At 41.4% G+C, this 27,817-nt stretch overlaps 3 protein-coding genes across 12 annotated transcripts; 2 read left to right on the forward strand and 1 right to left on the reverse strand.

Moving 5' to 3' along the window:
* Positions 1-50: 50 nt before the first annotated feature.
* MTIF2 (mitochondrial translational initiation factor 2) lies at positions 51-16,449 on the forward strand. 10 transcript variants are annotated; one of them, XM_075497013.1, is made up of 15 exons: positions 2,827-2,919; positions 3,340-3,690; positions 4,141-4,372; positions 4,875-4,980; positions 6,248-6,419; positions 6,889-7,049; positions 7,476-7,652; positions 8,194-8,333; positions 9,639-9,763; positions 10,560-10,764; positions 11,648-11,900; positions 12,625-12,765; positions 13,615-13,779; positions 13,995-14,135; positions 14,510-14,773. In XM_075497013.1, the coding sequence occupies exons 3-15, from the start codon at positions 4,148-4,150 to the stop codon at positions 14,677-14,679; spliced, it is 2,181 nt and encodes a 726-aa protein (XP_075353128.1). In that variant the 5' UTR covers positions 2,827-2,919; positions 3,340-3,690; positions 4,141-4,147; the 3' UTR covers positions 14,680-14,773. The 10 variants fall into 10 exon arrangements, with proteins under 10 accessions (XP_075353134.1, XP_075353125.1, XP_075353131.1 ...); XM_075497019.1 differs by lacking the exons at positions 2,827-2,919; positions 3,340-3,690; positions 14,510-14,773 and adding exons at positions 51-244; positions 16,078-16,449; XM_075497010.1 differs by lacking the exons at positions 2,827-2,919; positions 3,340-3,690 and adding an exon at positions 52-244.
* On the reverse strand, positions 15,374-17,501 carry RPS27A (ribosomal protein S27a). The gene is made up of 6 exons (XM_075497021.1): positions 17,360-17,501; positions 17,215-17,276; positions 16,673-16,727; positions 16,444-16,529; positions 15,867-15,998; positions 15,374-15,564 (listed from the first exon to the last, which is right to left on the reverse strand). Exons 2-6 carry the CDS (start codon positions 17,260-17,262, stop codon positions 15,415-15,417), a joined length of 471 nt encoding a protein of 156 aa, XP_075353136.1. The 5' UTR covers positions 17,263-17,276; positions 17,360-17,501; the 3' UTR covers positions 15,374-15,414.
* Positions 17,502-17,558: 57 nt separating this feature from the next.
* Positions 17,559-27,795, forward strand: CLHC1 (clathrin heavy chain linker domain containing 1). The gene is given in 6 exon segments (XM_075497023.1): positions 17,559-17,790; positions 19,846-19,983; positions 21,536-21,648; positions 24,271-24,445; positions 26,640-26,842; positions 27,634-27,795. Coding segments are annotated over 4 exon segments (576 nt in total). The 5' UTR covers positions 17,559-17,790; positions 19,846-19,849; the 3' UTR covers positions 26,794-26,842; positions 27,634-27,795.
* The last annotated feature ends 22 nt before the right edge of the window (positions 27,796-27,817 follow it).

The raw sequence follows: 27,817 nt of genomic DNA on the forward strand, positions 1-27,817 counted from the left end.
CGGTGTCCGCGCTGGCCCCTTGCTCGGCAGGGGCCGGAGCCCGCTCTCGGAGAGCTGCGGTGGGGCCAGCCCGAGCCCGCGGGCTCGCTCGCCCTGCTCCCCTTGCGGGGCATCCGCCGGCCGGGATGAAGTCCTCGGCAGCTCGGTCAGTCCTGGTGGAGAGCACAGGGCGGGACCGGCCACGGAACGAGGCCCGTGAGCAGTTTTTGAGCGCGAAGCGAGCTGTGAATAGAATACATTTGCAGTAAGTTTTGATAAGGAAAAAAACCCACGTTTCAGACCTGGATATAATGGCTGAAGGCATTACTGCTGTAGCACTTCCAATTTGGAAGCTGTTTTGGGTTTGGTTTTTTTTTCTAAGTTAGATCTGAAGTGGGTGAGCATAGAGTGCAGTTCAGAAAATTATCACTCTTGGCCATCAGGTCGAACGGAAAGCAGGGCAGTGCGGAGCCAGTTGCTGAGGCCCTTGCTTTAGAACCAAACACTGGAACAGGATGCCCACAGAGGCTGTGAAGTCCATCCGTGGGCTCACTCAAAACCCGACGGGACACGATCCCGGGCAGCCTGCTCCCTCTGACCCTGCTCCAGCCAGGGGTTGAGGTGGTCTCCAGAGGCACCTTCCCACTCCCACAGTTCTGTGATCCTGTGACACACCAGAGACCAGAGCTTGCTGCCTCCTTAGGGGCAGAAAAATCTGGCTGTCCCTCTGTCTTACAGCTCCACGGGCCTCCCGCCGTCCTCCTTCAGCCTCAGCTAGCTGGAGAAGAAAGTTCTCCATACGATTCCCTGTACCTCCCCTCCCGCGCAGTTCAATGTATTTCATGTTTCTTAAAACAATCAGTCTCTTCCCTTATCAACATTAAAACTATACATTGCTTTGACATACACCAGGTTTTCACATCCAATGGGAACTGTATTTGGTTCAAATACTAGTTTCAAAACAGATATTTGTCTCAAATAGGTACCAATTGAATTCTCCGTATACACACTTACTGTAATTTCACATGCTAGCTTGTTGCCTAAGTACAGTTTTGCTGAAAATATGGCTGCTAAATAAGGAAGTTAAGAAAAATTCAAAGCCAGAAAAATCAAAATAAGGTAAACTATTTAGTTAATTATGCACGGTAAAAATGAGAACTGCATAATGAAATTTTTTTTTAAAGGCAACCAATAATAACCGAGAATTGCAACCAAGGGACAAAGCCAAGCATTAACGGCCACATAGTTAAGCGGAAAATATTTTTACAACCCAAACCATCATCCTGACCTATGACATCAGAAATTATTTGTTTTCAGTTTGCCCTTCAGAAAAACAGACAACCTATAATAAAGCTTTAAATTAAAACAGTATGAATCTGTGTTTGAGAGACATGTGGATAAAATATGATCCCACGCTAATTCCCAGAGCCTTACAGCAGCGTATAGAAAGATTTCCAGGCAGCATCCAACAGGAGATCAACTCAAAAAGCAGATTTAAACTCTGGTGACTGTTTTGCATGCTAAATTCATCTTTCCAATAAAACATTTTTCAGGTCAATCCCAGACTCGCCAGACAGTCCCACGGCATGAAGGACGCATTGCCCTCAGCTCAGTGGTTTCTGTGTGCTTGTGCTGTCTTTCTGCCCGATTTGTCTCCCTGTGCAGGAACACAGACTGCATTTAATGCCCTTTGTACAACCTTTGATATGTAAGCTTTTTTACTATGGTTTATTTTTGAGATTATTTTTCCCATTTTACCTTTGGAGAAACTGTCGAGGGCCCTGTGCATTTTAAGGTATCAGCACCTGCACATTCATCAGCAGATGGTGCCTTTGAAATACAGAATGCTTTTTTTGGTCAATATTTGGCATCATAAACAAGCAAATACTTGCAGTAGCGAGATATTGAGGGCAGCAAAACACGTAGCTACCACCTAGTGCAAGCGTGCAGAAAACCACCTGTGAACTACCGCAAGTCCTGCAATACGGGCAAAGCGTGCAAAATACACAGCTCCAACATATGCAGAGGAAGTTACCGTTATGACTCGTAACACACAATTTGCAGCCACCTGATGGAAATCGCCGCAGAAGCAGTGCTGTCCCAAGCAGACCCCATGGCTGAAGGATGTCATAGGATGTAATTTGGGATTATCTCTGCGTTTTACAAACTGCATTAATGAGGGAACATTAAGGATTTTTCAAAAACCACTTACAGAGCTCCCTCTTTATATTTCTTTTTCGTAGTCTACTAAGTGATATTATTTCAGAGATGCTAAATTAGAAAGAACTTTAAAAAATTCAGCCATGTTAAAGCTTTAGATTGGAGGTGGGTGGGAGGACATTGCAAAGAAAAGCTACTATCTCCTGGTAGGCAGGAGAACCCTAAGTTTAAGTGTGTGTGGGGGGTGTGTGTGTGTGTGTGTATATATATATGTATATACATTAAAAAAAAAAAAAAATAGGATGAGGGTAAGACAGCTCAGAAAAGGTCGCCGGCGTTCTCGGCAGCGCCGCCCGGTCCCTCCGTCCCGTGAGGGGCTCTCCCGCCTCCTGTGAGGGGAGGCCACGCCCGCGCTCAGGGAGCCGACCGTTGCGACCCACGCCGCCGGCGCCGGCCACTGCGCCGGCGCGCTGCCCTCGCGCCACCCGGCGCCTGCGCAGAGAGCGGCTCGCCCGGCGTCAGGCACGGAGGACGAAGTGGGGAGGGGGAGCGGACGGTGGTGGCGCGCGGGGCGTCGTTGGGCTCCCTCAGCGGCCCTGTCAGGGCGGGGGGCCGGGCCGGGCCGGCCATCCACGGCCAGCGCTGTCCCGGGGAGGGGGACAGCGGGGGAAGGAAGGGTATGGGCGGCTGCGGCCGCGGGGAGGACTGCAGCTGGCAGGTCTGGGGAGCTTGGCGGCCTCGCAGTGTGTGTCGTTGCGGTGAAGTCCCGCTCGCAGCAGGGTGAGGCTGTTTCTGAGGCAGCTGTTCGTGTTCGTGCCCTGCGGGGGTGAACGCGGTTTGTTAGGTGAAAGGCCGGTGTAGCCTAGTGGTTTCTCTGCAGTGCTAAGCAAAACCATGAGCATAAGAGCAGTACGAGTTAGAGGAGTGCGCCTGTCCCGGCCACTGGTGACCCACGGGTCCCGAGAGCCCGGAGTGGTTTCTTTGCAGTTAGCAACCTCGCGTGGATTTCTCCTCTGTGAGCTTGTCCAGTCTCGCCTTGACCTTACGTTAGTTTTCGGTGTATGCAGCGTCTTGTGGCAGCTCCTAGGAGTTCCCTGGTTTTACTGGTTCTGCCCCTTTAAAGTTCTCTTTGGGGGGGGGGGGGGGGGGGGAAGTAGTTGTTTTTGGTTGGTTAGTTTGTCATCTGCTCACTTCCTGCAGGTAGCCGGATACAAGAGAGTTTTTAAAGGGACCGCAGCCATTCTGCGAGGAACTGATAGCATTTCACTCATTTGGAGCTGCTTGGAAGATGGTACAAAGCCACCTTTGAGAGAAGCCATAGAAGGTATAGAGAATGGCATCACTGAGCGGAAGGACAAAATAGGCAACTCTGAACAAGAAGAGAAGTTCGCATAGGAGGCTGTTGTACAGGATAGTCGGCAAAATGACTCAAACCAAAGTTAAGATGGTTAAAACAAGATGTGGGATGATCTGACAGAAGCATCTTGGAAAGCTTAATTGCTAAGCCAGAGCTTAGCCTCAAAGGACGTCTCTGTCCATGTGACAACACGGGTATTATTACAGTGCTATAGTCTTTTAGTGGTATATGCTCATGTAAGCGGCAGTTTGTAAATGTGTTTTACTGGCTTAGAGAGGCAGGTTGAGCCTGTATAACTATCGGTATAGCACGAGGAGTGCAACTGTCCCTTTTTTCTAGGTAGTGTCAAAGAAGCTGAAATGGGGATTTTAATAGTTTATATTAAAGATCAGTGGAGATAGGTGAAAAATTTGTAAGCTGTGGCGATATTAGTAGATCTGTGTGTCTGCAGTGGGATAGTGGAGAAAGGTGAAGGACTTCAGGAAACTGAAAAACTGGAACAGTTACTAAATAGTTCAACTTTTTCCGCATTAAAAAGCCTGTTTTGAAACAACATTTGTGCCTTGTGTTCCTGTCTGTATTATCATAGGAAATAGTATCTTTCAGCTTTGAGACTGATTTCAACGTGTCCTTTGTATTTTCAGTGAGGAAATGAATCGAGGGTTGATACTAAAGTTTGAAAATCTGGTCCAGTTACGTGGTGCTTGCCAGCAGCTGCGTACTCTCTCCTACAGAAAAGTGTACAGAGCACAATGGAAGCCTGTGCAGTCATCTGCACATCCCGTGTGGTCCGTTCTTCTGTATCCGCAGCTCTGGCAAAAAGACAAATTAATCAGTATTACCTTACCGCAGCACAGACATCTAGCTACAAAGGAGGTAATTAAGAAAATGCAATAATCTCTGTTTTTTATGTGAAGTTTCAGAGTACAAGAGCTCAGTTTGAGCATTTTAATTACAAAAAAGAAGAGCTTTATTAATATAGAGAAGTTATTATAAATTTATAAGACAAAATGTACTTAATGTGTGACTGTATTGTCACTCCCTCTCAAATATTGACTTAAAGTGCTTATACCAGCAGCATCATGAATCTTGCAGAGGCAGGAGAAAATTATTACAAACAAAAATGTAATAATTTTTTTATTTTTTTCCTTGTTTTGAAAAATTAAGAATGAAAAAAGATGAAGTGTAGTATGCTGTATGTTTTAAATATTCAGTATGATGTGTTAAGTCATTCATTTATTGTAATTAATCAGTATTGTAGTAAAAAAGATGTGTTTACATCATATGGCTCAAGACCATTGTCTTTTTAATATTGTTTTTATTGTTTCTTAGTTTATGCCAGCTATGTGTTCCTATATACGTGTCTAATTCCATGTAGGAGACAAAAAAGAAGAAAAAGAAGATACCGCTGGCAAAAGGTGAAGTGGAGATAAGGCAGAAGATGACTATTGAGGAACTTGCACAAGCTATGGGTAAAGACATAGGTGAGAGCCTGCTCTGTTGTTTGAGGTAGATTTTAACTGTTGTGTTTCATTCAATCCTGCCACTTTCATGAGTGGTAAAAGCAAAGATGTCTACAATGGCACTAGTTAGTGGTTGCTAATCCTTCCCTTAGCAAGGCAGATCGTACCCCTACCAAAGAAAATGTTGGTAGACACAATGGCAGACTAAAGAGAAAAAAAGTTGGGCCATCCAAATTACCAGGCAAGACACTTTAATGTGAAGAAGCCATGACACTCTTCCATCTCAGCAGAAAGGCTTCAGATCCATATAGGCTGCTCTTTATGACTGCGTTTCCTAAGTGCTAAAGTATTCTGGAAGGAAAAACATGGCACCCTGGTTTGTCGAAGCAGGACCCCTGTGAGTAAAGAAGTCATGGCTAAAGAGAGAAGGTGCAAAAGAGCTTCAGCCCATAATCCAAGCCTGGGAGCAGGAATCTTGCATTCAGGAGCAATACGTGTGTCATTAAAACAGTCACTTGGTTAACTGGGAGCAGGCGGGACTTGTCTGGAAACACTCCCCTCTTTAGGTGACTGCCCTAACAACCGGGTTACAGGAGCAGGCTTGTTCTTTTATCCCCATGAACCATTCCTGGCTGTTGAGTGGCTCAACTTGACCAGTTTTCAATGATGTTTCAGGGAGGTTATTAGTGTGTTTTGACTACTGACATTTGAAATCATTCCAAACCTGCATAATACCAATCTCCATTCTCTTTTTATCCAGCTGGGTACTTTTTCTGGCAAACTTCCAGAGAAGCAGAAAAGTCTGTCATGTCTTGCTGTATGTTTCTGAGATAGATTTGTAATGGTATTTAGGTCAGCGTGTAACAGTTTTTGACTGCTGCAGTATGTTCTGCATTTCTAGCAAAGAAAGCGGCATATGAACAGATTTATCGAATTTCCTTCCTCCTTGAATCCCTTCTTTGCTATTTGGTTTAGATGAGTTTCAGTCGTTTTCTTCTTAGGGGTTAATGGAAAAGTAAGCTATGAAAATCTGAGTGAACAATAAGATTGTAGCATCTAATGAGACAGTCATTTTCAGTAAATCTTTCTGAATCAAGTTTTCTGCAACTTGTAAGCGTAACAGGAACTTTTAGGTAAATCTAACGCAAGGAAAAATGCTTTGTGAATGAAACTTATTAGCATGATATAAACTACTAATGAAAAAATTTTAAACTGTATTAAGTGGGGCTTTTTTTGTCCCACATGTTTTTGTGGATGTAATTGTTAACTGTCTTTATCTTTTCTACAGATCATATTTATGAAGCGCTGCTATACACAGACATTGACCTTGATTCACTAGAACCAGATTCCATCTTATATGAAGACCATATCAAGCTAGTTGTTAAAAAATCAGGAATGAAGTATAAATCAGCAAAACTGAAAGAGGAAAAAGAAAGAAAAAACACAGATGCTGTGAAAAGGTAAGTTGTGAACTGTTCTTTTTTGTTCTTTTTATCCTATTTGTTTCTGCAAGTGTTTTTCATATACTGTATTTTCTTTGTTCTGATGGTATGTTGGTAATACCTGATATAGTCACAATCTGATAATATTTAAAACGTAAAGTTTACTATTTTGATTTCTTTGGCCATAAAGCTGATACTGGGATTTGATTTGGTTTAGGTGAGGTTTTTCTATGCCATTTTCTGAAGAAAAGCCAGTTCTTCTTTGATATACTGAATTGCTGTATTAATTGATGCAGCAGTAAGACTGAGTAGTAAGAGAGCTAACTGTGTGGTGTAGCTAGGATTTGTGATCGCAGTGGGGAGAAGCTAGGCTCACCTCTTCATCACTGAGTGTTGGTAAACGGCTCTTCGTTAGCCGTAGTGGGCATGCATGTCACTCAGTGAACTTTTTTGGTATTTACAAAACATATTTTTGTTTTAATTGTAGGCCTCCTGCAGACCCAGCAGTGCTAACCCCACGGCCCCCGGTTGTTACTATATTGGGCCACGTTGACCATGGGAAAACAACCTTACTTGACAGTCTACGAAAAACTCAAGTGGCGTCAATGGAAGCAGGAGGCATTACACAACACATTGGTGCTTTTCTCGGTATGATTCAAGTGTATGTGCATGTGTATAAACCAGTTTACTCTCCGTCTTCTATAACGGGCTAACTTGCTGCCAGTTCATTGAGGAAAAATGTTGCAACACAAACAGTTTATATGTAAGCGGTGAAAAAGGAAATCGTAACTTGTGATAACTGCCATAAATATGTGGACAGAACTTTGAAGTGGATTGTCCGTGCAGTTGAAATTATATTTAGACTCTTTTGGATTATGAAAGATCCCAGGACACTTTTTCTTACCTGAGGAATTAAAAGCACCTTTGACCTCCATGCTAACAGTTATCTGTCTGCCTAAAATATGTCATTGTTGTTAAAAAAGTTCTCAAAGGAGTGATGCTTGATTTACAATAGGTCAAATAAAGCTATGTGAAATGCTGATTTTAAAATGTACCATATACATTTGTTCACAGTGCATTTGCCTTCTGGGGAAAAGATAACTTTTCTCGATACTCCTGGACACGCAGCTTTTTCAGCCATGCGAGCAAGAGGTACCCATGTTACTGACATTGTCATACTGGTTGTAGCGGCAGAAGATGGAGTGATGCAACAAACTATAGAATCCATTCAACATGCTAAAAATGCAGGAGGTATGGTGTTTAATTTGTTAATATTGCATTTTGAAGTGAGTGGCAAGCCCAGTACACAAAGTTAATATACAAGACGTGCGTTAGGATGCACCTCAAATAATGAGTGCTTTGCAAACGTTTATTCACCTCTCAAAAGAAACTCCTTGAATTGGAATCCACGGAACTTTGGAAGTAATCATCGTAGTCCCATTCCTTCTCCCCTGGAAAGGTGTTTGATAATATACTGAATGTTGCAGTAATACATAAAGATACTAAACTACTAATATTTTTGCAGGACTTGGCAGGTTTGTGAGAAAAGCACTCATAGGGGCTGTGTGTGAGGGGTTTATTGTTGGGGTTTTTTTTCCCCTTCCCTACTAGGATAACTCCTCCAGCTTTACTCATGGTAGCTCAGATCTCAATGGCTGCTCAGGGAATAGGTGCCAAGTGAGATGATTTTTTCTCAGTGGTCATAACCAGCTTTAACCTTTTATTGCAATTGTGCTAGTAGCAGCAAGTTTTGGCTAGGTTGGTAATGAGTTTGTTTTTTCTCTCTTTTTAGTTCCTCTTATCCTTGCCATTAATAAATGTGACAAACCTGAAGCTGATCCTGAAAGAGTAAAGAAGGAATTGCTGGCTCACGATGTCATCTGTGAAGAGTTTGGAGGTGATGTTCAAGCTGTAAATATTTCTGCACTCAAGGTAAAGTTTTGGTGGAAAAAATGATGGTGTTTGTGGGTGTCTAATATGTGCATACAGCTGCATTTTTATTTGCCAGCTGGAAAATAAGTGCTTATCTTCCTGGTATTTAACACCTTACCATGAACTAAGTGCTGCTGGCTCTCACTAGAATTATTTGAAACATACTTCTATCATATTTTGAGGCTCAGACCTTCAGTGAGTAATAATATCTCATTTTTCTTCTCAAAATTTAGTGGATATTTTTCAGGTTCATCCTAATTGCTGTTTCCTCTTATATTTGCTCATTGTATGAAATGAGTGCAAAATCAAGGTTGGTGATAATGCTATGCATGAAAGGAGAAATTCAGATGAGGGTAAATAAATATTTTCACAAGCCTAACCATGTAACACATGCCTAATCACAGGAACGTAGTTTTGTAGTGGTCTTACAGGATCTACCATCTTTTCCTTGCAAACAACTGATAGCTAAAAACTGAACTAAAATCTGAACTTTAGCACTTTTAGTTTGGTGGTGGCCAAAGCAGCTTTGTCCAAACAGATGCAGTGTATCTTAGGCTTATTGCTATCTCTCTAAATGCCTCCCAAGTAATTTTCTAAAATTTCAGGCAAGTTCAAGACCTTTTGAAGTCATGCCCTTACACTTAAAAATAGGGATACATAAAAATGGCTTCTCCATTCACCTCTGTAGCACATGTTGTTGCCCTAATTCCTGTAGATCTGGATCTGCTGACTGACAGCTAGCTCATTGTATCCATTCTCAAAAATAAGATGTAATTAGAGCAAAGAGAAAAACACGAAAACAGACCAACAGTTTTGTCTCTTTGATGTCCTGGAGTCTTGACTGTGTGGTGGATGTCATCAAGTTTTGATTTGGCTGTTTAGGTGTCTTGTTTGTTTGTTTGTTTGTTTGTTTTGGGGGGGGGGGGTGGTTGGGTTTTTTTGGTTGCGTTTTTGGGGTTTTTTTCTTATTTTATTTATTTGCATTCCTAATATACTTGTAGCAGAATATTGCAAGGTCTTTTTCTGCATTTGTAACCTGGATGCTATGAACAGAGAAGCAAGGAAACTGTCCTTCCTAATCTTTCATGCCTTCTGGACTGGCAGGACAGCAGTTTAAATAGTTCATTAGTGCCATCTTGCCTTGAAGGCAAAGGGATCTGTGCTGTTGGACTGTATTGCATTGTTAGAAGTTCTGAATTAAATGGGGGAATTTGGCACTAAGATTTCAACTTCTGATCTTACTTTAATTGGGCACTTGGCGCTTCCTTTATTCTTTATATTTTTTTTGTGTATGGTTTTATACAGGGTGAAAACCTCATGGTTTTAGCAGAAGCAACTGTTGCTTTAGCAGAGATGTTAGAACTGAAGGCGGATTCCACAGGTCTAGTAGAGGCGACCGTAATTGAGTCTCGCAAAGACAAAGGGAAAGGGTAAGTAAGCTGCCACCTTTACAGCTTTAATGAAGCTTTAATTTGTAACAATGCAGAGATACCGTTTAGGTGGTTTGTACCTCAATATTTATGTTTAACATTGAACTTTTTGTTGTCGTTGTTGTTGTTAGATAAAACTGTAGCAGTTTCTTTGCGGTGTTTGTAACTAAGGCATTGAAATGTTACTCTACAGCATGAGAGCCAGAAAAAGAAGTTATAAACTGACAGGGCAAAATTCATTGTATGACTGAAATGAAATCCTGTAAGCACAGGAAATAGTTTAAAATGCTAGAACAGATGTATTTTTTAAAATGTCATTAAAAGGTAGGAATGATGAAGTTAATAGTCGTAATATAATACATATACAATTTTTGGCAAATTGTGTGTAACATGACATTTTACTCTTTTAAATATCTTAGTGCTTTTGCAGGTTCTCTGTGAACAAAGTGTGTTCTGCCCTCTTTAACAATGAACTGAATTCTAGAAAGTTGTTGGGGTTTGGGTTTTTTGAGGGGGGGCATCACTTAATGTGTAAAATCAGTCTGTTGCTGATTTCACAAATGCCAAATTTTGTATTGATCTGCAGAAATGAAAAGAGTACAGTACAGGGTTTGGGCTTTTTGCAAGTCACTTTGAAATTTTATTAGCGCTGTAATAAAATGTGTCACAGGCATATTCTGCCTGTGATCGATCACAAGTATGTTCTGTTTTGTGTTTGCTTACCTATGCTAACCGTGAAAACAGGAAGAAGAATCACTTTAATTGTCTGTTATTTTTCTCCTCTGCTCTTCACTAGTCCAGTTACTACAGCCATCATCCAAAGAGGAACTCTGAGAAAAGGCTGTGTTCTGGTTGCAGGGAAGACCTGGGCAAAAGTGCGTTTCATGTTTGATGAGAATGGCAAAGCTATAGATGCAGCCCCTCCAGGCATCCCAGTGGAAATCATGGGCTGGAAGGAAGTCCCTTCGGCAGGAGATGAAATCCTTGAAGTGGAATCTGAGGTACAGGAAGAACTGTTTAATGGAAAACTTATATTGCAGTAAGGTGGATGGGAAGGAGCTGAGTGAAAAATAAGTGATAGCTTTCATCCTAAATAACCCGGATAATCTGATGAAAGATGAAGGCTGAGCATGGGTATTAAAAGAGACCTGAGCTAGGTGTTCTGGAAGAGGAATGAGGATTTGCGTATTGGCTGTTTCTTTTCCACTGCCCTCACCTCTCCCCTGCTGGACTGTCCTCTCCTCATCTCCATGCATCCAGATTAACCTGCTTTACAATTGCGTGAAGAAAGCAGGCTGCCTCTGGAATTAAAGATGAGTCGCCTCTGGTTCATGCTTTTTGCTTCTCATGGTCATCCTGCCTTCCTTCCTCCATGCTTTGTTTGCAATGACTGCAGTCCTGAATGGCTTCTGTTGGGGTAATCTGGGATATGTTCTAACGTGTTCCCTTTCTAAAGGCACAGAAGACTTTTTGTTTTTTTACATGACCACACTATCACCCTACCTGGAGAACAGTCCAGTACGTGATGGTATCAGTGCTTTAATTTTAGAATGAGAGAACTAGTTTCTGACAAAATAATATGTGTAAAATATAGCTTGAAATAGGTGTTGTGAGAGCTGGAAATATACCACATGAAAGACTGAACAATAATTCTCTTCTGCAATGCAGAGATACCATAAAAATAGGCCTTGAGTCATGTTGTTGTAGCCCAGGGAGGAAGCTGTTGTGCTCATTTCTCTGCCATCCTTGCAGCAAAATCTATTGTTAAATGTGAAAGAAAATGAGTGAGCCTGTAGAGAAGATGCAAAAGGATGAAACTGCATTACTGTGGAGTTTTCTGATGCAGTGCTTTGAAAGGTAATGTTTCTGTCTCTTCCTGCCCAGCAAAGGGCGCATGAAGTTGTGGCTTGGAGAACCTATGTTGAACAACAGGACAGGATGAAAAAGGACGTGGAAGTTATTGAAGCAAAGCAAAAGGAACACAGGATGGAATATAAGAAGAAGCAACAGCCACTAGCCCACCTGACCTGGAGACAGAGGAAGGCGGTGCTGTACAAGGCCAATAAGCATCTAATGTTTTTAAAGCCTAAAGAGAGAACAGAGATGGACAAAAATGTGCTATCGGTAATTGTTAAAGGTGCTGTCCTATTCTGTTTACTGCTCCGTTGGTTTTGTGCTTCTCAAATGCTCAGTCTGAAGCATAGCTCTAAACTATTAACAAAATTTCTGTTACTGGAAGTTTGATGAGTTTAAAACTGAGCGGATTATTGAACTTCTCTCAGTAAGGGGAGGGGCATCAGGAAACACCCACTGGCCAGAAGGATGCACTTCCAGCAGGGCCAGCACAACAGGAAAATTTGAGCCCAACCCCCTTTACCCAGGAATTCCTGAGTAAAACCCACACAAGTGCCTATATATATATATATATATATATATGTAAATTAAAAATAAAAAAATAAAACAAATAAATACAAGCTATATATATGAGCAGCAGTACTGCATCAGCAAAATGGAGGACGGGTTAGGACCAATGGAGGTATTAGTTAAGGTGGGGCAGGAGGAACTTGGTTTGACCTCACGTGTAGTGATATATAAGCAGTGATGGTAGTAACTGAAAAACTATGCAAACTTGACCTGAAAATTACAGCAGATGTGGAACCTCTGGTCCTATTGTATTTATTCAGTTCATTTTTGGAATTAATAGACTTGTTAGATATGTTTTACATACTACTGAAAATATAGTAAGAATGATAGATGTCAAAAAACTTTATGTTACAGTGTGCAGTTGTCATTCCCTTAGTTCTACTTCAGTGTTTCTTTGATGTATACAAAGTCAGCAGCACTTCCATTTATATACGCAGGTGATGTGGATGGATCTCTTGAAGCTATTCTGAACATTCTGGACAGCTATGATGCTGACGATGAATGTAAATTGGATATCATTCATTTTGGAATGGGAGATATCAGTGAAACTGATATAAGTCTTGCTGAAGCATTTAATGGTGAGTGTGTGTTTAAAAATCAATTTACAGTTAGTACAAACTCTTTATTGAAATGGGTAGGTCTCATTCTGGTTTTGTTTTCTTAGTAATAATTAACCAGCATCAATAAGGTCAACTTGTATGTATCTTAAAAATGTTTCCTTTAACATCAAAGTGTAGTGCAGGCGGGGGAGCCTAGGAGTCTCATGAAAATGGAAGGACTCTTGACAAGCTGTTGCCAGTAGCCCAATTGTTAAGGTTAAACTCTTGACTCTTCACTCAGGTTGCTTTATGATGCTTAAACAGGGCAAAGCTAGAAAAGTAGGTTACAAAAGAATTTCCTTTTGCTCAGGGAGGTAGTTGGAAGGATTGTCAGTAGTCGTTCCTGTTTGTACCCTGTAATTCTCAGCTACTGTAGAGGTTGTGGGGTCATTGGACCTGCCATAGTCCACAGGTGGATGCGAATGATTTAGAGTTCACTTCCAGCTTAATTTGGACAACCAAGCTGTTTTTCCACCCCAAAATGGGAGGTTCTTGTCCCTTTACATAAGCTCTGGTGAGCTGTGTGTAGGCATTAGTTTCTGCTTGGATACCTCCAGTTCTGTCATCAGGGACCTTTCTCTGAGGGCTTTTTTGAACCATTTGTTTTGATACAAGGTTAGTAGCAGTCAATGTGCAATAGTGAGAGAAATAAATGGTCCCTCCTTAAATGGGACGCAGCGGTAAAATGCTGTTTCTTGGTTTGCTGACCACTAATTCTAACCTGTGCTGCAAGTTCAACATTATGGAAGAGACATAGCAGATGCTTTCCCTTACTGTTTAAAGAGTGATCTCTTGTAGTCATCCCTTGCTGATTGTTTTATTTATCAGGGGTTGTATTTGGATTCAGTGTGAAAGCCAATGAAAGTGTTAAACAGCTGGCTGCTAAAAAGGGAGTAAAAATTAAACTTCACAATATCATCTACAAACTTATCGAAGACTTGAAAGATGAGCTAAATAGCAGACTACCCCCATCTGTGGTGGAGGATACAATAGGTGAGTTTTCATTGACTGTTAAATTTTTGCTTTGCAATGTGGCCTAAAGTTTATTCTCCAATGAAGTGTTCCTACTGTATCAAATATTTTATGTTCCCCTGCAGTTGCTTTTCTGTTTTGTAGGCTTGGTTAAGTGGAAGAGTGTAGCTCACTTCTACTTATTGCCAGTTTGTTATTCTCGTGTACTTCATACAACTTTACTTTTTTTCTTTTAGGGGAAGCTTCTGTTCTCGACACCTTCTCCGTAACAGTAGGAAAAAACAAAATTCCAGTAGCTGGATGCAGAGTACAGAAGGGGCTGCTAGACAAAAAAATGAAATTTAAGTTAATCCGTAACAGGGATGTTATTTGGAAAGGTAAGTGTAATTGCCACAAAACATGTATTTGCATTCAGTATTAGACACTGCTAGTTCCCTGTGAAGTTAGTGCAAAATGTATACATCTGATTGTAGGGCAATGCCATGTGCCATTTAGGATGGAGAAAAGCTGCAAAATGTCGCTGTACTGTTATCACCAACTCTGATGGGAAAGCAGTAGCATCACAGGATTTACCTGCTGAAAAGGACTGACGTCTGACTTGCATTAGCTGCAAGTGCTCACAATCCCTACATTTTCTTGCTTTCATTTTGTAGCTACAAGGTGAAACATAATTCTGGAAGAAGGGCAAACCAAAGCATGTCTATGCTCTGATGTTAGTGGGCTTTCTCTTTGATGCACTTTCTCTTTGCAGGATCTTTATCATCACTGAAGCATCATAAAGATGATGTCCAGGTAATAAAAACAGGTATGGATTGTGGATTGAGTTTGGACAAGAATCTAGAATTCAATATTGGAGATGAAATCATCTGTTATGAAGAAAAAGAAGTTCAGCAGACAACTTCCTGGGATCCAGGATTTTAAAATACATTGGAATATATTAACACTAAAGGACATGTATTTTTCCTGGCTGGCCTTCAACTCTTAACATTAAATGAACTTCCAGAGATGCACGTGAGCTTCTTTCTATCTGATGTTTATATAACAGTGTTCTGCTTTTATATCTTGTCAAGCAACCAGTTTACCTCATTGGAACATGGGATAAACTACAACAATTAATTGCAAGCACTTCAAGTGTCTAAAACCATCAGAGTCTAACTATTTCTGATTACTATCTCTCGGTTCCAAAATAGCTGAGCCATCTTCTTTCTCCCCCTCAGTGCTGCTATACAATTTTTCAGTCTAGTCTGCATTTTGTTAGCAGGGCTCTACCACCCTTTTCTCTAGCATTGACCCACTTGTAGACATGACTTCAGACCTCTTTATCTCCTATTTTTCCAGCTTAGAACTACTGTACCATCTACTCTCATGTTTAAAGAGACCACTTCTAAGGTTAGCTAGAGTGTTGGGTTTTTTTTTTTCCTCTGCCTCTGCTATGCATTATCTCCTTTGAAGGAGACTTAACTAACCAAAGCTACTCTTTAAAAAGAAATTGCTGCTTCACTTCTAGAGTCAAAGTATCTCATCCTAGTTGGCAGTCAGCATCCAAAGTTTCACAGATTTCTCTCGCTTATCAGCAGAGAGGAAATACAGTGCCACAGGAAGCAGAAATAAATCCTTAAACTGTACAGAACTCCAAATTTTTATTGTCTAGTACATTTACTTGTCTTCTGGTTTATTGAAGCAGTATGTCAGACAGCACTTGCCACAATAGTGTCTGTCGAAGTGACTAGCCATGAAGACTCCAGCTCCACACTCCTCAGAGGGGCATTCCCGGCGCAGACGACTGATCTTGCCGTTCTCATCCACCTGGGAAGGGCAAAGAGGCAACATCTCATATATATCTCACCACCTTTTAGCACTGGTGATAATTTTGAGTATTTTTCTGTGGCAAAGTAGTTTTTGTGAGTTACTACATCAAACTTCCTGAAGCAAAATTCAGAAGTGCTCAACTGCCATGGTCAGTTTCTCTTCTATTTAACAGGTGGGGTATTTGCAAATAGAAGGACTTCAAATACACCAGGCTACATGCGGACTAGTTACAGCCTTCATGTCCTTCCTGGCGAGAGCTAAGTTTTCATCAAGTTTTGCCCAGAGTTAGTTCTACATACCTTGTAGTACTTAAGCACTGCAAGCTTAACCTTCTTTCTCTTATGCTTGTTCTTCTTGGGAGTAGTGTAAGACTTCTTCTTTCTTTTCTTGGCACCACCACGAAGCCTCAGCACAAGGTGAAGAGTTGATTCCTATTTGTAAAGCACATGAAATAGACTCAAAATGCTTTCTCAAGACAAGAGTAGCGTTTAAGCAGGCTTTTATCTACAGGAAGTAGATCTCAAGCACCAGGCAATTAGGAAAGCTCTAAAAGGATTATTCGCTATTGCAGTGAACAGGCTCCAGAGAACAGTGGGCTGCTGCATCCCAAACCCCAGAAGGTTCAATTACTGTAAAATCTGTTGTGACCATAATCACCAGTTCTAACTACAATTGCAGAATAGTTTAATGATGTAACTAAGCCAACCTGACACCTATTTTTTGCTCCTCCTTTTTAGTGGCACTCAGTGGCCTCACTGCCACCTTAATCTAGCAGAAGCAAGCAGGATTTTTCACGTTAGCTCCCTAGTAAGGTCAGTCAGCTGACAGTGCCAGCCAGTTGGTACTACTGCACTCCGTTCAGCCTTTCCTACTCACTTTTTGAATATTGTAGTCAGACAGTGTGCGTCCATCTTCTAGCTGCTTACCAGCAAAAATCAGTCGCTGCTGATCAGGAGGAATGCCTAATGGTGACATAAATCAAGATTAAATGAGGAATGTGAACTATGCCATTCTGTAATAAAATAATAGGTTGCTGCAGACAATCACATCTGCTAAGATACACATCAGTCCAACAGAGAAGAGAGTAAGTGCGTCTTGAACTTACCTTCCTTATCCTGTATCTTCGCCTTTACATTTTCTATAGTATCAGAAGGCTCAACCTATTATGAAATACAACGGAGTCAAAACGCACTTTGCCTTTTAATTTGCCTAGAAAAGCAGAAGAACCACGAGGAGCTTCAGACACACCACCTATACTGTCACGGCCATTTCGGCCCCCCACGGGGCAGCCAGCTCCAGCCAGGCCCGAGCGCAAAGGCGCCGGGCAGCGGCAGGGCCCGTGTTTCTCCGTGCATCCTGACGGTTCGGTGCACCAGAAGGCACCGGCCGGCCCGCGGCTCCCCTTCGGCCGGCCCGGTCCGCCCGCCCCGGCGGCAGCCGCGCTGCAGGACACGGGGCAGCACAGAAAGCCCGAGGAGGGCGGGCGCGGCCCTGCTGCAGCACGGGGTCGGGATGCGGCGAGGCCTTGCCGCCCTGCGCCGCCCCGGGCCGGGGGTCGCGCCTCCGCAGGGCAAACCCTCCCCAGGCACCGCTCCCGCCTCCCCTCGCCCGCCGGGGCACCACGATGAGGGGGCCGCGGCGGCTCACCTCGAGGGTGATGGTTTTCCCCGTGAGGGTCTTCACGAAGATCTGCATGGCGAGGCCGGCACCTGTGGGGGAGAGGCGGTGAAGGGCGGCGAGGCTGGGCGGGGGACGACGCGGCCACGCGTGCGGCCGCGGAGCGAAGACTCACCCGCGACCTGCTCGCGGAATGGCGGCTCCCCGAAAGAGCGCAGCGCCGGCACGCACGGGGTTTCCACCCGCGCCGGAGGAGGGGCGGGCGGCGCGGCAGGACTACGGCTCCCGGCGCGCCCCGCCGCCGCCAGCCGCGCTGGGGCCTGCTGGGAGCCGTAGTCCCGCCGAGGGGCGCCATGGGAGTCGTAGTCGGGAGCGGGCGCGCCGGGGAGGGGGGAACTGCAGCTCCCACAGTGCACCGCGGCTCGCCGCGCGCAGCTGCAGCCACCAACGGTCGCCGGCGGTCGTGAGGGGAGGAGGCGGCGCGGCTGTGAGGGAGAGGGATCTTCAGCCTGCCTCATGGCTGAGGGCGTCTGCGCGGGCGCTGCTCGGGAGGGGCTGTCTTTGCAGGGACGCGTTATGCGCACTATAGCTGCTGCTGTTTTATAGGTGGCTGCTGTTTTTAGGGTGCGGGTTTTTCGGGTAGCTGTGTCTCCACAGGTCTGCGCTGCAGCCTGAAATCCTAGAAATCGGTGTCCTCGCCTCGGTCTAGCCCTGTGGAGGCAGTTTAAAAACATCCTACAGCCACCTTGCCACCCGCACATTCCCCAAGATCAATGCTAAATTTATCTGGGTTTGTAGGGCAAATATTTTTAGAATTAGAAAAGCCATAGCTAAGTTGGGAATAGAGGAGCACTGAGAGTCATATTAATTTGGAAATTACTTGTTATGTGATTTTATGCTTATGAATTGAATATGGGAAGGGTTAAAGCAGAATGAAGACTTGCTTGAGTATGTATCAGCTGATGATATTTTAAGAATTTCAACTCCTTCTAGGTTTTGATCTGAGGCAGTTGTTGAACAGACGAGGAAAGAGGTTTAGACTTTGTGGAAGAAAGGTGCTAGGTTGCTATGCCAAACCATCCCATGGGAGCAGAGAAACATTCTGTCTTCCCTCCTGCCTGCTTTGAGAAGGACAGGAGATTTCTGGAGAGCGTACAAACATATATATTGACAGAAACTGAAAAAGTGGGTTGTGCTGAGCAAGGACCATCTGAGGAGTGTTACATTATATACAGTAACGCATTTGACAGGGTAGCAAATATTTTTCAGGTAAATGAGCAATGAACAATAATTAATAAGTAAAAAGTGGTTTGCTGCCTGTTTGTATTCTGGGGAAAAAGGGTATAAGCAGACCGATTGTGACCTGTTGGTGTAGTTGCAGAAATCAAGGACTGGTATATTTTCAGCTGGTTTTTGTGCCCCTGTACACACTGCAGTCAAATAGAAGCCACCATGACAAATTCATACTACCAGAAGTTAGAGTAGGGTTCATGCTTGATAACGACTTTTCTTAACTTTATGGCAGTTTTGGAATGATAAAGCATTGTAGAGTGGTCCTAAACCAGGAGAAAACCTACATAACTAGAAAGACCCGTGGCGTATGGGTCTTTTAGTCTGGAGAAAAGGAGGTTCAGGGGAGACCTTATTGCTCCCTACAACTACCTGAAAGGAGGTTGTAGAGAGGCGGGGGTCGCTCTCTCTTCTCCCAGGTAACAAGTGATAGGATGAGAGGAAATGGCCTCAAGTTGCGCCAGGGGAGGTTTAGACTGGATATTAGGAAATTTTACTTCACTGAAAGGGTTGTCAAGTATTGGAACAGGCTGCCCAGGGAAGTGGTTGAGTCACCATCCTTGGAGGTATTTAAAAGACATTTAGATGAGGTGCTTAGGGGCGTGGTGTAGCGGTGGACTTGGTAGTGTTAGGTTTACGGTTGGACTCGATGATCTTAAAGGTCTTTTCCAACCTATGTGATTCTGTGATATACCCCATATGCCCTGTATTAGCGTTAATGGCTCTTCAGTTCGGCTGAAAGGTTATTGCTGAAATTCCTGAAGGACTCCTGTCTGCCTTTTTCAGACACTGACTGAGATGGGAGATGCCAAGAATAAATAAAGATTCTTAGTTTTTGAGACGGATGGGAATAAGGGTTACTGGGTCTGCTTTTAAATTTTGAGTTGGACTGCTATTTTAAGACATTAAAATGCACAGCCCCTGCTCCTTTGGTTTTCCACACCTGTAAGTGCTAAGGACAGTTAGTGCCCATCTAGAGAAAATGTCTTTTATTACATGGAAATGGTTGCTGCAGCTGTCCAAATAAGTGCTGATTGCCTTAGTTTGTAATAACATTTGTGACTGTTAGAGGTAAGTTTAGAGGCTGTCTTTCACGAGGTAAAGTTTTTCTGTATTTTCATTATCTTGAACAATGTTACGGGGCTGGTTTTGGGCTGTTTTTTTGTTATATTAGAGCAGCGCTATGGAGCGTGCTCTAAGGAGTATTATTTTGTATATTCATCTTTTTTTAAACCTATCATGCTTATTAGAAAGTTCCAGAAAGTTGTCTTCCTGTTCATTTTCTCCATATAAATATGACATCCAGAAATACATTCACAGATAATAGGGTACGTTACTGCATACAAGAATATCCTGACTTTGATCAAACAGGAATATGAGGCATTTATTGCCAGAATCAAGAATGGCCAAAGGAATGCATTTTTTTCTTCACGGGAGATTAAAAGCTCTGGAATCTGAGTCCATAACTCTATTATACTATAGGAAAAGAGCAATGGAGCTTGAAGACAAGTAAGTTATCTCTAATAGTGTTTAGCGCAAAATACGTTGTTTTAATTAGGACATGAATTATTTCGTTGTAGCTGGCTTCTCTCATTTATATTTTTTAAAATGTTTTGATTCTTGTTTTATTTTTATATGGAAGCTGCCAATGATTGTGTAAAACCTTGCTAATGTGGTGTTACATTTCTGTTCTTCACATCCTGGTGCTGGTTCTTGTGCAGTCAAACTGGAGGTGTAATCAGCCAAGACTTTGCTTCAGAAAAACTGGAGGATCAGGCTTGGAAGTTAAACACATGCAGATCCTCTCCACCTGTAAAAACAGTATAGCCTCAAAGTGAGGCTATTGCATTGCTAAAATGCATTGTCTGACGTTGAGAAATATCGAGGAGTGAGTGAATTGCTCGCTTTTTCTCATTTACTGTCTTATATTGAGGAAGTGTTGTTGTGCAGCTGCATGCATGTACGTAGTAGGATTCTCAAGAGAGCCAGTTATCTTGCCATATGCAGTCTGAAGTAGAATAATATGGCAAACTGGGGAGACAGGCTTTACTGAGAACAGCAGAACAGTATGACAGCAAGCCTAGTTCAACAACTTCTGGTAGGGATATCCTTGCAACCTGATGCATAAAAAGAACAAGGTAACAGCTCCTGTTTTGGGGAGTGGCAGTGGTGTTAGTTGGGATTTTTTTTCCTCTCCAGAATACAAGCTATTCAGAAGAATTCTGCAAAAATTAAAAACGTAATACTGGAAATTTATAATGTAAGAAAGGTACCCTCGGAAACCTTTGGCACCTCAGAGAAAACAGCACATCCTCTTAAGCCCATCCCGGGTAAATCCAATATTCTGCTGGTTTGAGAATTTCTTCTCGATTAAATATTTTTTTAAAATAAATATATAAAACCAAAACAAACAAAACCCCCAAAACTAAGACACCCAGAATAGCGCAGTGTGTCAGCAAAATGCAGATCCGTTTGCTGGAATGCAGAACAGCAGCGATCCGGTAGAAATAGGGAGGTGGAGACTTGAAGGATAGTGTATTCAGAAGGTCTTTGCTATTGTAGGAAGCTGCCCCTGAGGGGAGGTGCAGCCTGCGTTACTGTTACCAGCAGGCTTTACTGCCTGCCATTGGGAGCTCATGAAAGGCATTTTCTTCTCCCACAGGCCTGAGCGTAGAAGAGTCACTCAGCTTGGATTCTCTTTCTAAACATCTTGCTCAGTTAGACAGACAGGTGCTGGCATTGAAAAAAGAAAGGGGAAAAAAGTATATCCCCGAGCAGAAAAAGACTTAAGTGAGAACAAGAACTCCTGCACTTACTGGCCTTATGAGATATAGCTGAAGCAAAGAGAGAAAAGCTGAAGCTCAGGTTCAAGTCCATATCTGCAAATATTTTTAATTTAGATGTGTTCCTTACTTCACACTGACTTTCTTTTTTGTCTTATGGATTGAGGTTCTGTACATTGATTAATTATTAACATACATGCTGTTGATAATATGATGAAGATTTCCTGATTTGGATAACTGTGCTGATAACATACATCTTTCCCTCTAACTGTTCACAGATATGCTAGAATTTTGTTAGTTGCAAATGGTATTTCTGCCTGGGCAAAATCGGACAAGATTGTCACCCTGCAAGATCTCTCTCAGATAATGAAAAATAAAAAAGATGAAAGAGGTAAAGTCATTAAAAATTAAATGTCAGAACAATCGAGAATGAGAGGATGAGACTAGACAATCAGCAATGGTGGACTAAGGGTTTGGTCTTTAACATGGTATCTTTTATTCCTGTCTGATAACTTTTGAGGGCACTGGTGGGAAAACTGAGTTTAACTGATGATGGAAAACGTGTTTCCTAAACAATCATCTGCTTAAGGAAATTGTTTCAGGTTCTTTAAAAAAAAAAAAAAAAAAAAAAGAGAGAAACTATTCTCAGTTAAAAAAAATGTTTTCACATAAATGTATCAGTTGATAAAGTTCATGGTTGTTTTTTTGTTGATTGTTTTTTATTTTTTAAATGCTTTAACACTTTTAACCCTGATTTGCTTGTTGAGGTAGTAATGTGGTTATCCTACACTGCCATGTTTTATATTTCAGCTCTTGACATCCCTAGTAAAATGGCTGATGATTCACATGAATATTTGGAAAGGTGAAAAGAATATGGTTATTGTGTTTTGCATTAGCATTTTGCAATATCATAGTTAATACATCATATTGAATGCAGTCCGTCCAGAACACATTCTTTCTGTGACCCTTCTGGTATTTGTAAAAAGTGCTGGTATTGCAGCCATGCACGTTAAGCCAGTGGTTTATACATTTTCAGAGGTTCTTCTTTGGCCCTTTTTCTAAAGGGACTGAAATCGAAGAAACCAGCTGTTCTGTGTGTTGCGAAAACTGACAAGCTGATCTTAAATATATTTCTGTGCATACAGATGAAAATGTACAACTTGAGGGTTTTTCAAAAGTGTCTAGAAGCCTGGAGGAAATTGGGTGTTTAGATGCTTTTGAAAACCCCAGTACTGCAGCTGTCTACTAGGTGCCTGGATCTCATTGCTAACATAATCCCTTGATATTAAAAACAGGAATTAGTTCATCAAGTCATCTCATGTAGCCTGCTGTGTAACTGTTACACAGAAATAACTGTCTCCTGTTTCTGGCCGTTTTAGATTAATTAGATTAGTCTTTCCCAAATCACAATCTTTTACAAGACATATATTAAAACATAGTTCACTTCTTTTTCCAGTTGCCCATAGATAACTCCCTCCTAGGTTTCTCAAAGTTTTCATTATGGACACTGTCAGAAGCACTAGGTAGTGAGGCAGAAAAGATGTAACTGGATGTGTGGAAACAAAATTGCTGCTTCATACTGGAAAATGGTGTGATGAAGATATACTAGGTTTAAATATGTATATTTTAAAGCTGTGTATTCTCAATGTTTGGGCTTGACTAGATTGCTATACCATCAGCCAACCATTTTATGTATGTATATGTGTATTTATTTAGTGTTTGTATAACATGTCATGTTCTGTTTTTTTTTCTTCTTCTTTCCTAGTTTCAGTCAATTACTTTCAAGTGGTCAGTATGACGCTGTAGCAGCTTATGCAGTAAACTCTCCTAGGGGAATTCTCTGTCATGAAGAATCTCTGAAGTATCTTAAATGTAAAAATTTGATAATGGGGTCCATTCTTACAGGATTTTAGTTGATGTCAGTCTAGTCATTTCAGTGCTTAGGAATTTGGGATTTATCACATGAGAATTGTTTGTGTGGGTTTGAAGCTTATGTTTAATATTCCAAATTGAAGATAAAAGCTGTAAGGCTTTTTTTTTTCCTTCCTTTATTGTATGTTAAGGACATGCCCTAAGAGGCAGAAAGGGAGACAGCTAACTCACAACCGCTCCTTTTCTTGCTGTTGGTGAGGTGTTGGGTTAAGCAGTGATCTTAAGGTCTAGTATAAAGCTGTTTCTAACGCGGTGCTGAAACTGTTTTATTTCTACTGATAAATTGTGTGCAATAGACAAGAGCAAAGGTCTACCTACTAGTTTGAAAGTCCAGCCCTTACTGTTATGTGTGTTAATGACTCAAGCTTAGTCTTTTGAGTCATAAAGCAATATTCTAGTTAGATTCATTAAAATTGGTTTCTGAAATCTAAGGTATATAAAAACTATTGATGATTTTAAATATCTCAGATAAATGCAAAATAGTCTTTATAATTTCATCTTCCTCTCAGTCTTTCTGTTTTCATTTGGAAACACAAAATTCAGTTATATTGATGATGTCAGAGTCTGAAGCAGTAGAGTATTTTGTCCTTCCTTTGGAAGGAGCCATAGGGGCATTGCTGAACTTCACAAGATCAGCATTTTTTTTTCTCTGTATATTTTATTGGCTTTTGTTGAAGTTTTAAAGGCAATAACTGAGAGAAAAACTGTGATAACCTAGTATTCAGCGTCTGAATTACAAAATTTGTAGTCTTAGCAGCAGATGTTATATCTTCTGTATTCTCACTCAAAAAACTGTATGTTTTAAAGACCCCACCACCCCACAACCCCCCCGAGATTTACCCATTACCTATCAATGGTAAAATACTGTCATGAACCCTCTGCCTTCAGTTTTGAGCAACATTCATTCGAAGTAATTAACAAAGCACCTGAGACGACTCAACCTCACAAGAGATTTAGTAAGAATTTTGTCAGAGGCATTTGGTGGGTATCAGCAAACAAAGTCTAAAACTTAAGAAGTCTTAAATAGTGAAAGATGCTTTTCTGGGTGCTCAGCCAATGACTTTTGTTTTCATCCCTTTAGCTGTTAGCTGCCTTAAAGGAAGAAATCTCCCTTTGCTGAAGTATTTTGACACTCTGATAAACTCAAGTACTGCAGCTGGACACCTTCCAAATTCAGTCATAACTCTGGAAGCAATCAAATGTGCATTGTCTGAAAAGCAATGAAATCTAGGATCACATTGGGTTAAACAGCAAAGGTATGTGGTTGTTCTGCACTGAGATTCACGGAGGGGTATGCCATCCTCCATTACTTCCCAAGTCATGAGGCTTTGCCTTTTCTTCCAAGTAAATCCTTTCAAACAAAACACAACCAAAAATACATTAATGGATGTCCTTTTTTATTCTTGTATTAAATCCTAAATTCAATACAAGCGTAGACCAAACAAGCAATATCAACAGCTCCTTCTGAAGGACACATTTTGTTTTGGCTGCTGTCAGTCTTTCTTACAGCATTGTAGACTCTAGTTTTGTTTGAGGCTCTTGTCTCTTGCACTGTACTTGAAAACTATACGGATATAAGATTTTCACAGCCTTCTGTGGATTAAAAAAAATGTAATTACTAGGATGTTAATTTCTTTCATTTTATTGTTGATGTCAGTACCATATCCACAGTTTCAAACACAGTTACACTAAAAACATGCTTAAACTGTAAACCTTATACCTGCACTCGACCTCTGTTTTTCCATTTATGGGGATAGGATACAATCATACTTGAATTTCTATAAATGCGTCTGTTTCTCCATTTTTGGTTTGGAGAAGACATTAAGCTGTCAGACAGACGTTTTCCTAATCCAGTGTAGATCTGTTTGAAACAGTGAAAAACCTACTAGAACAGTCTGGTATTAAATTAACTATAATGGCTGAAAGAATTCTGTGAAGAGCAACAGCATTCTTTAACGCTAGCCCATATTTTAGTTTTAAATTGAGATTCTAAACCACCTTGTGTCAGGATCAAAATACCACTTCTTTGTTTCAGTCCTAATCCTTAACCTATCCTACTAACGCAAAAAGACTGTTACAGTTTGCTCTTTTGATATGCTGAAATCGTCATTGTTCTTATAGTAATAAGACCTAGCTAGTTACCTCATGACACTGAAACAGTGTTTCTCAAACCGTGCTTTATGACCACCTTGGGAATCATAAAATATTACTAAATGCAGTGTTAGCAGACAACAGCTTAGTTCCTCTAGGGTGGAAGAGGGAAAAGCAGCTGTAGTTTCTAGTGTCAAGTATTACAGATGTTTACAGTAGTCAGGGATCTGCAAATGGCTTTTAATTGTTTGCTGGAGAAGCCTGCTGAAAAATACTCTGTTACTGAAACATAATGATGTATTGTTTGTATAGGTAAATAGGAGCTTTACCTCCTATTGTAAAAAGATAAAGTTCTGTACTGATTTTAAAACAGTCTTTTGCAAATACTAAAAATAAATAAACAAATTCGAAACCACTTAGATTGTAGGCAAAACTGGTAGCAACACCTGTAGCAGGCAGGTTACATAACTCATGACAGTATAAATCCCTGTACTTGCCACACTGTTTTTACAGTGTGGCAAGTACTGGCAATAATAATTGCCAGACTATTGTGCCACTGTAAGTGTGGCGAAATTTTATCTATCACCCCTTCCTGTGTCCTTAGGTAGAATTTCTTAGGAAAGTGTTAAAGCCAGCTGAGCTACTTCTGAGAGTCATACTACAAAATAGCTTGTTTTTGTTAATACGACAAAATTTCCTCCGCTCTTTCTTTGAATCTTCTTTGTACTTTGGAGAAACCATGAAGTTGGATAGCGAGCTAAATAGCTCAGGGTGTTGCCATTTTCTGTTCTTCTAGTAATCCCTGGAAATCTGTCCAGGCTTCTAAAACTCACTTTTTTTTTGACATGTTCCTCTGAGTTTATTGTGAGACTGACAACAAAAATTACAAATACTGCCAGTCCTGAGTAGACCTGCTTTTACAGGCCATGCTGTGGAACGCACAGCAACGGCCTCTCTGCTCCCTCATAGCTTGGGAACAGCACAAGCATTTCCTTATTCCTGAAACAGCCTTGAATCTCCCATGTCCAGGAACATTGCAAGGCTGCAGTTGTTCCTTCCAGCTGCCAGGGACTGGAATTGTGGTAATCCCTGACAGAAATGTCCCATCGCTTCCTGTTGCTTTCAGTGCTCTTATGGCCCTCTCTGCTGCAGTTGGGAGATGAAAGAAAAGAAGGAAGAGGCTGCTTTCTAAAATATAGAGAATTAAGGCTGCAAGAGGGGCAGAAGAGCTGAAAGGGGTATAGTTTAATGCAGAAGTATGCCCATCTACACCGTGCACTTGCAGCTTGTTTTGAAATATTCTGAAGTTACGGAACACATTAGTAACGTTGGTTTGTTTTATTACCTTGTCTTCTTCAGGTTAACCTTTTCTGAGGCAGTGGGAGATACTATTTACAGCTACGGGAAAGTGGAACCAAGCAATGAGTCAAAATGCCTGGCTTTGGCTCAGGTCACGTATGGTCAGTCTGGTGCACACAAAAAAGTTGCTCTGTGCCTATGTAAATGGGGCTGAATTTCTGTGGCAATGGATTATATTCAGTAACTGGAGCATTTTTCTTTAGGTAAATAATAAGGCTCTTGTATTGTCTTTCATGATTGTTCTACAATATATTTACTTCAGGTTTAATGGTGATGTTTTGGACCGCATTTGTATAGAAAGCATTTGAAGTGAATACAAGTATCCAAACTTTTGTCATTGTGTTTACCAAGGTGTCAAGAGCTCTGTTAAAATGTCCCTGTGTATTTTACCATAATACCAAGACATGTGTGCTCTGGTGAAGTAAGGAATTACTTTTTGTACACCTGCTAGAAAATCTCCATGACGTTTTGGCAAGGACCCCAGTAGGAGGCTGTGGGGGTTCTCAGAGCCTACAGTTCTAAAACCGAGGTTGTCCCTCTCTGCTGGAGTGTGAGTTCAGTAATCAAATTATGAAAGGAAAGGAGGGTGCCCTGTGCTCTTTCTTAGGTTCCTTTCTACCTAGCTGCCTTCTGGCAGTGTCCTTTTTTCCTTCTATATGCTTAGACTGTTGTTGCTCAGTTAAGTTACAGTTTTTCATTCTTATTTTATTTCCTGGCCATATTTCAGATAATTTTAAGGGAGGATTTTAAGGTTATAATCTCTTCCAGGGTTTGTTGATTTTCTCATTCTATGAGATTTCTAAAATAATTACAGGGAAAAAAATTTCTTTATGTATATTTTTTCCAAGTAAAAGAAGGTTAGATTTTAATGTCACCACTAGCTTCTCCACAGTGTTCAGGGAAATCAGTCGAGATAATTGTGGGGTTTTATGGTGAGGAAAGGGAGAGGTAACCATATGCAAATACATAATAATATTGGTATTTGATTTTTCAGAAGATTACTTCTTCCTGTTGGAAAACTGTCCTAGCACTGCATTAATTGGCTGTCTCAGTCAACAGTGAAGTAGAAAACCACCGTTTTCACCTATGGGTACTACAATCCTGTTTTGTTTCAGCCGATCACAAAAAGCATGGTTTTGAGCTATTGGAGGAAATGAGCAAGAAAAGTAAGGACAGCA

This window comes from Mycteria americana, chromosome 3 (genome assembly GCF_035582795.1).
Source record: "Mycteria americana isolate JAX WOST 10 ecotype Jacksonville Zoo and Gardens chromosome 3, USCA_MyAme_1.0, whole genome shotgun sequence".
Lineage (NCBI taxonomy): Eukaryota > Metazoa > Chordata > Aves > Ciconiiformes > Ciconiidae > Mycteria > Mycteria americana.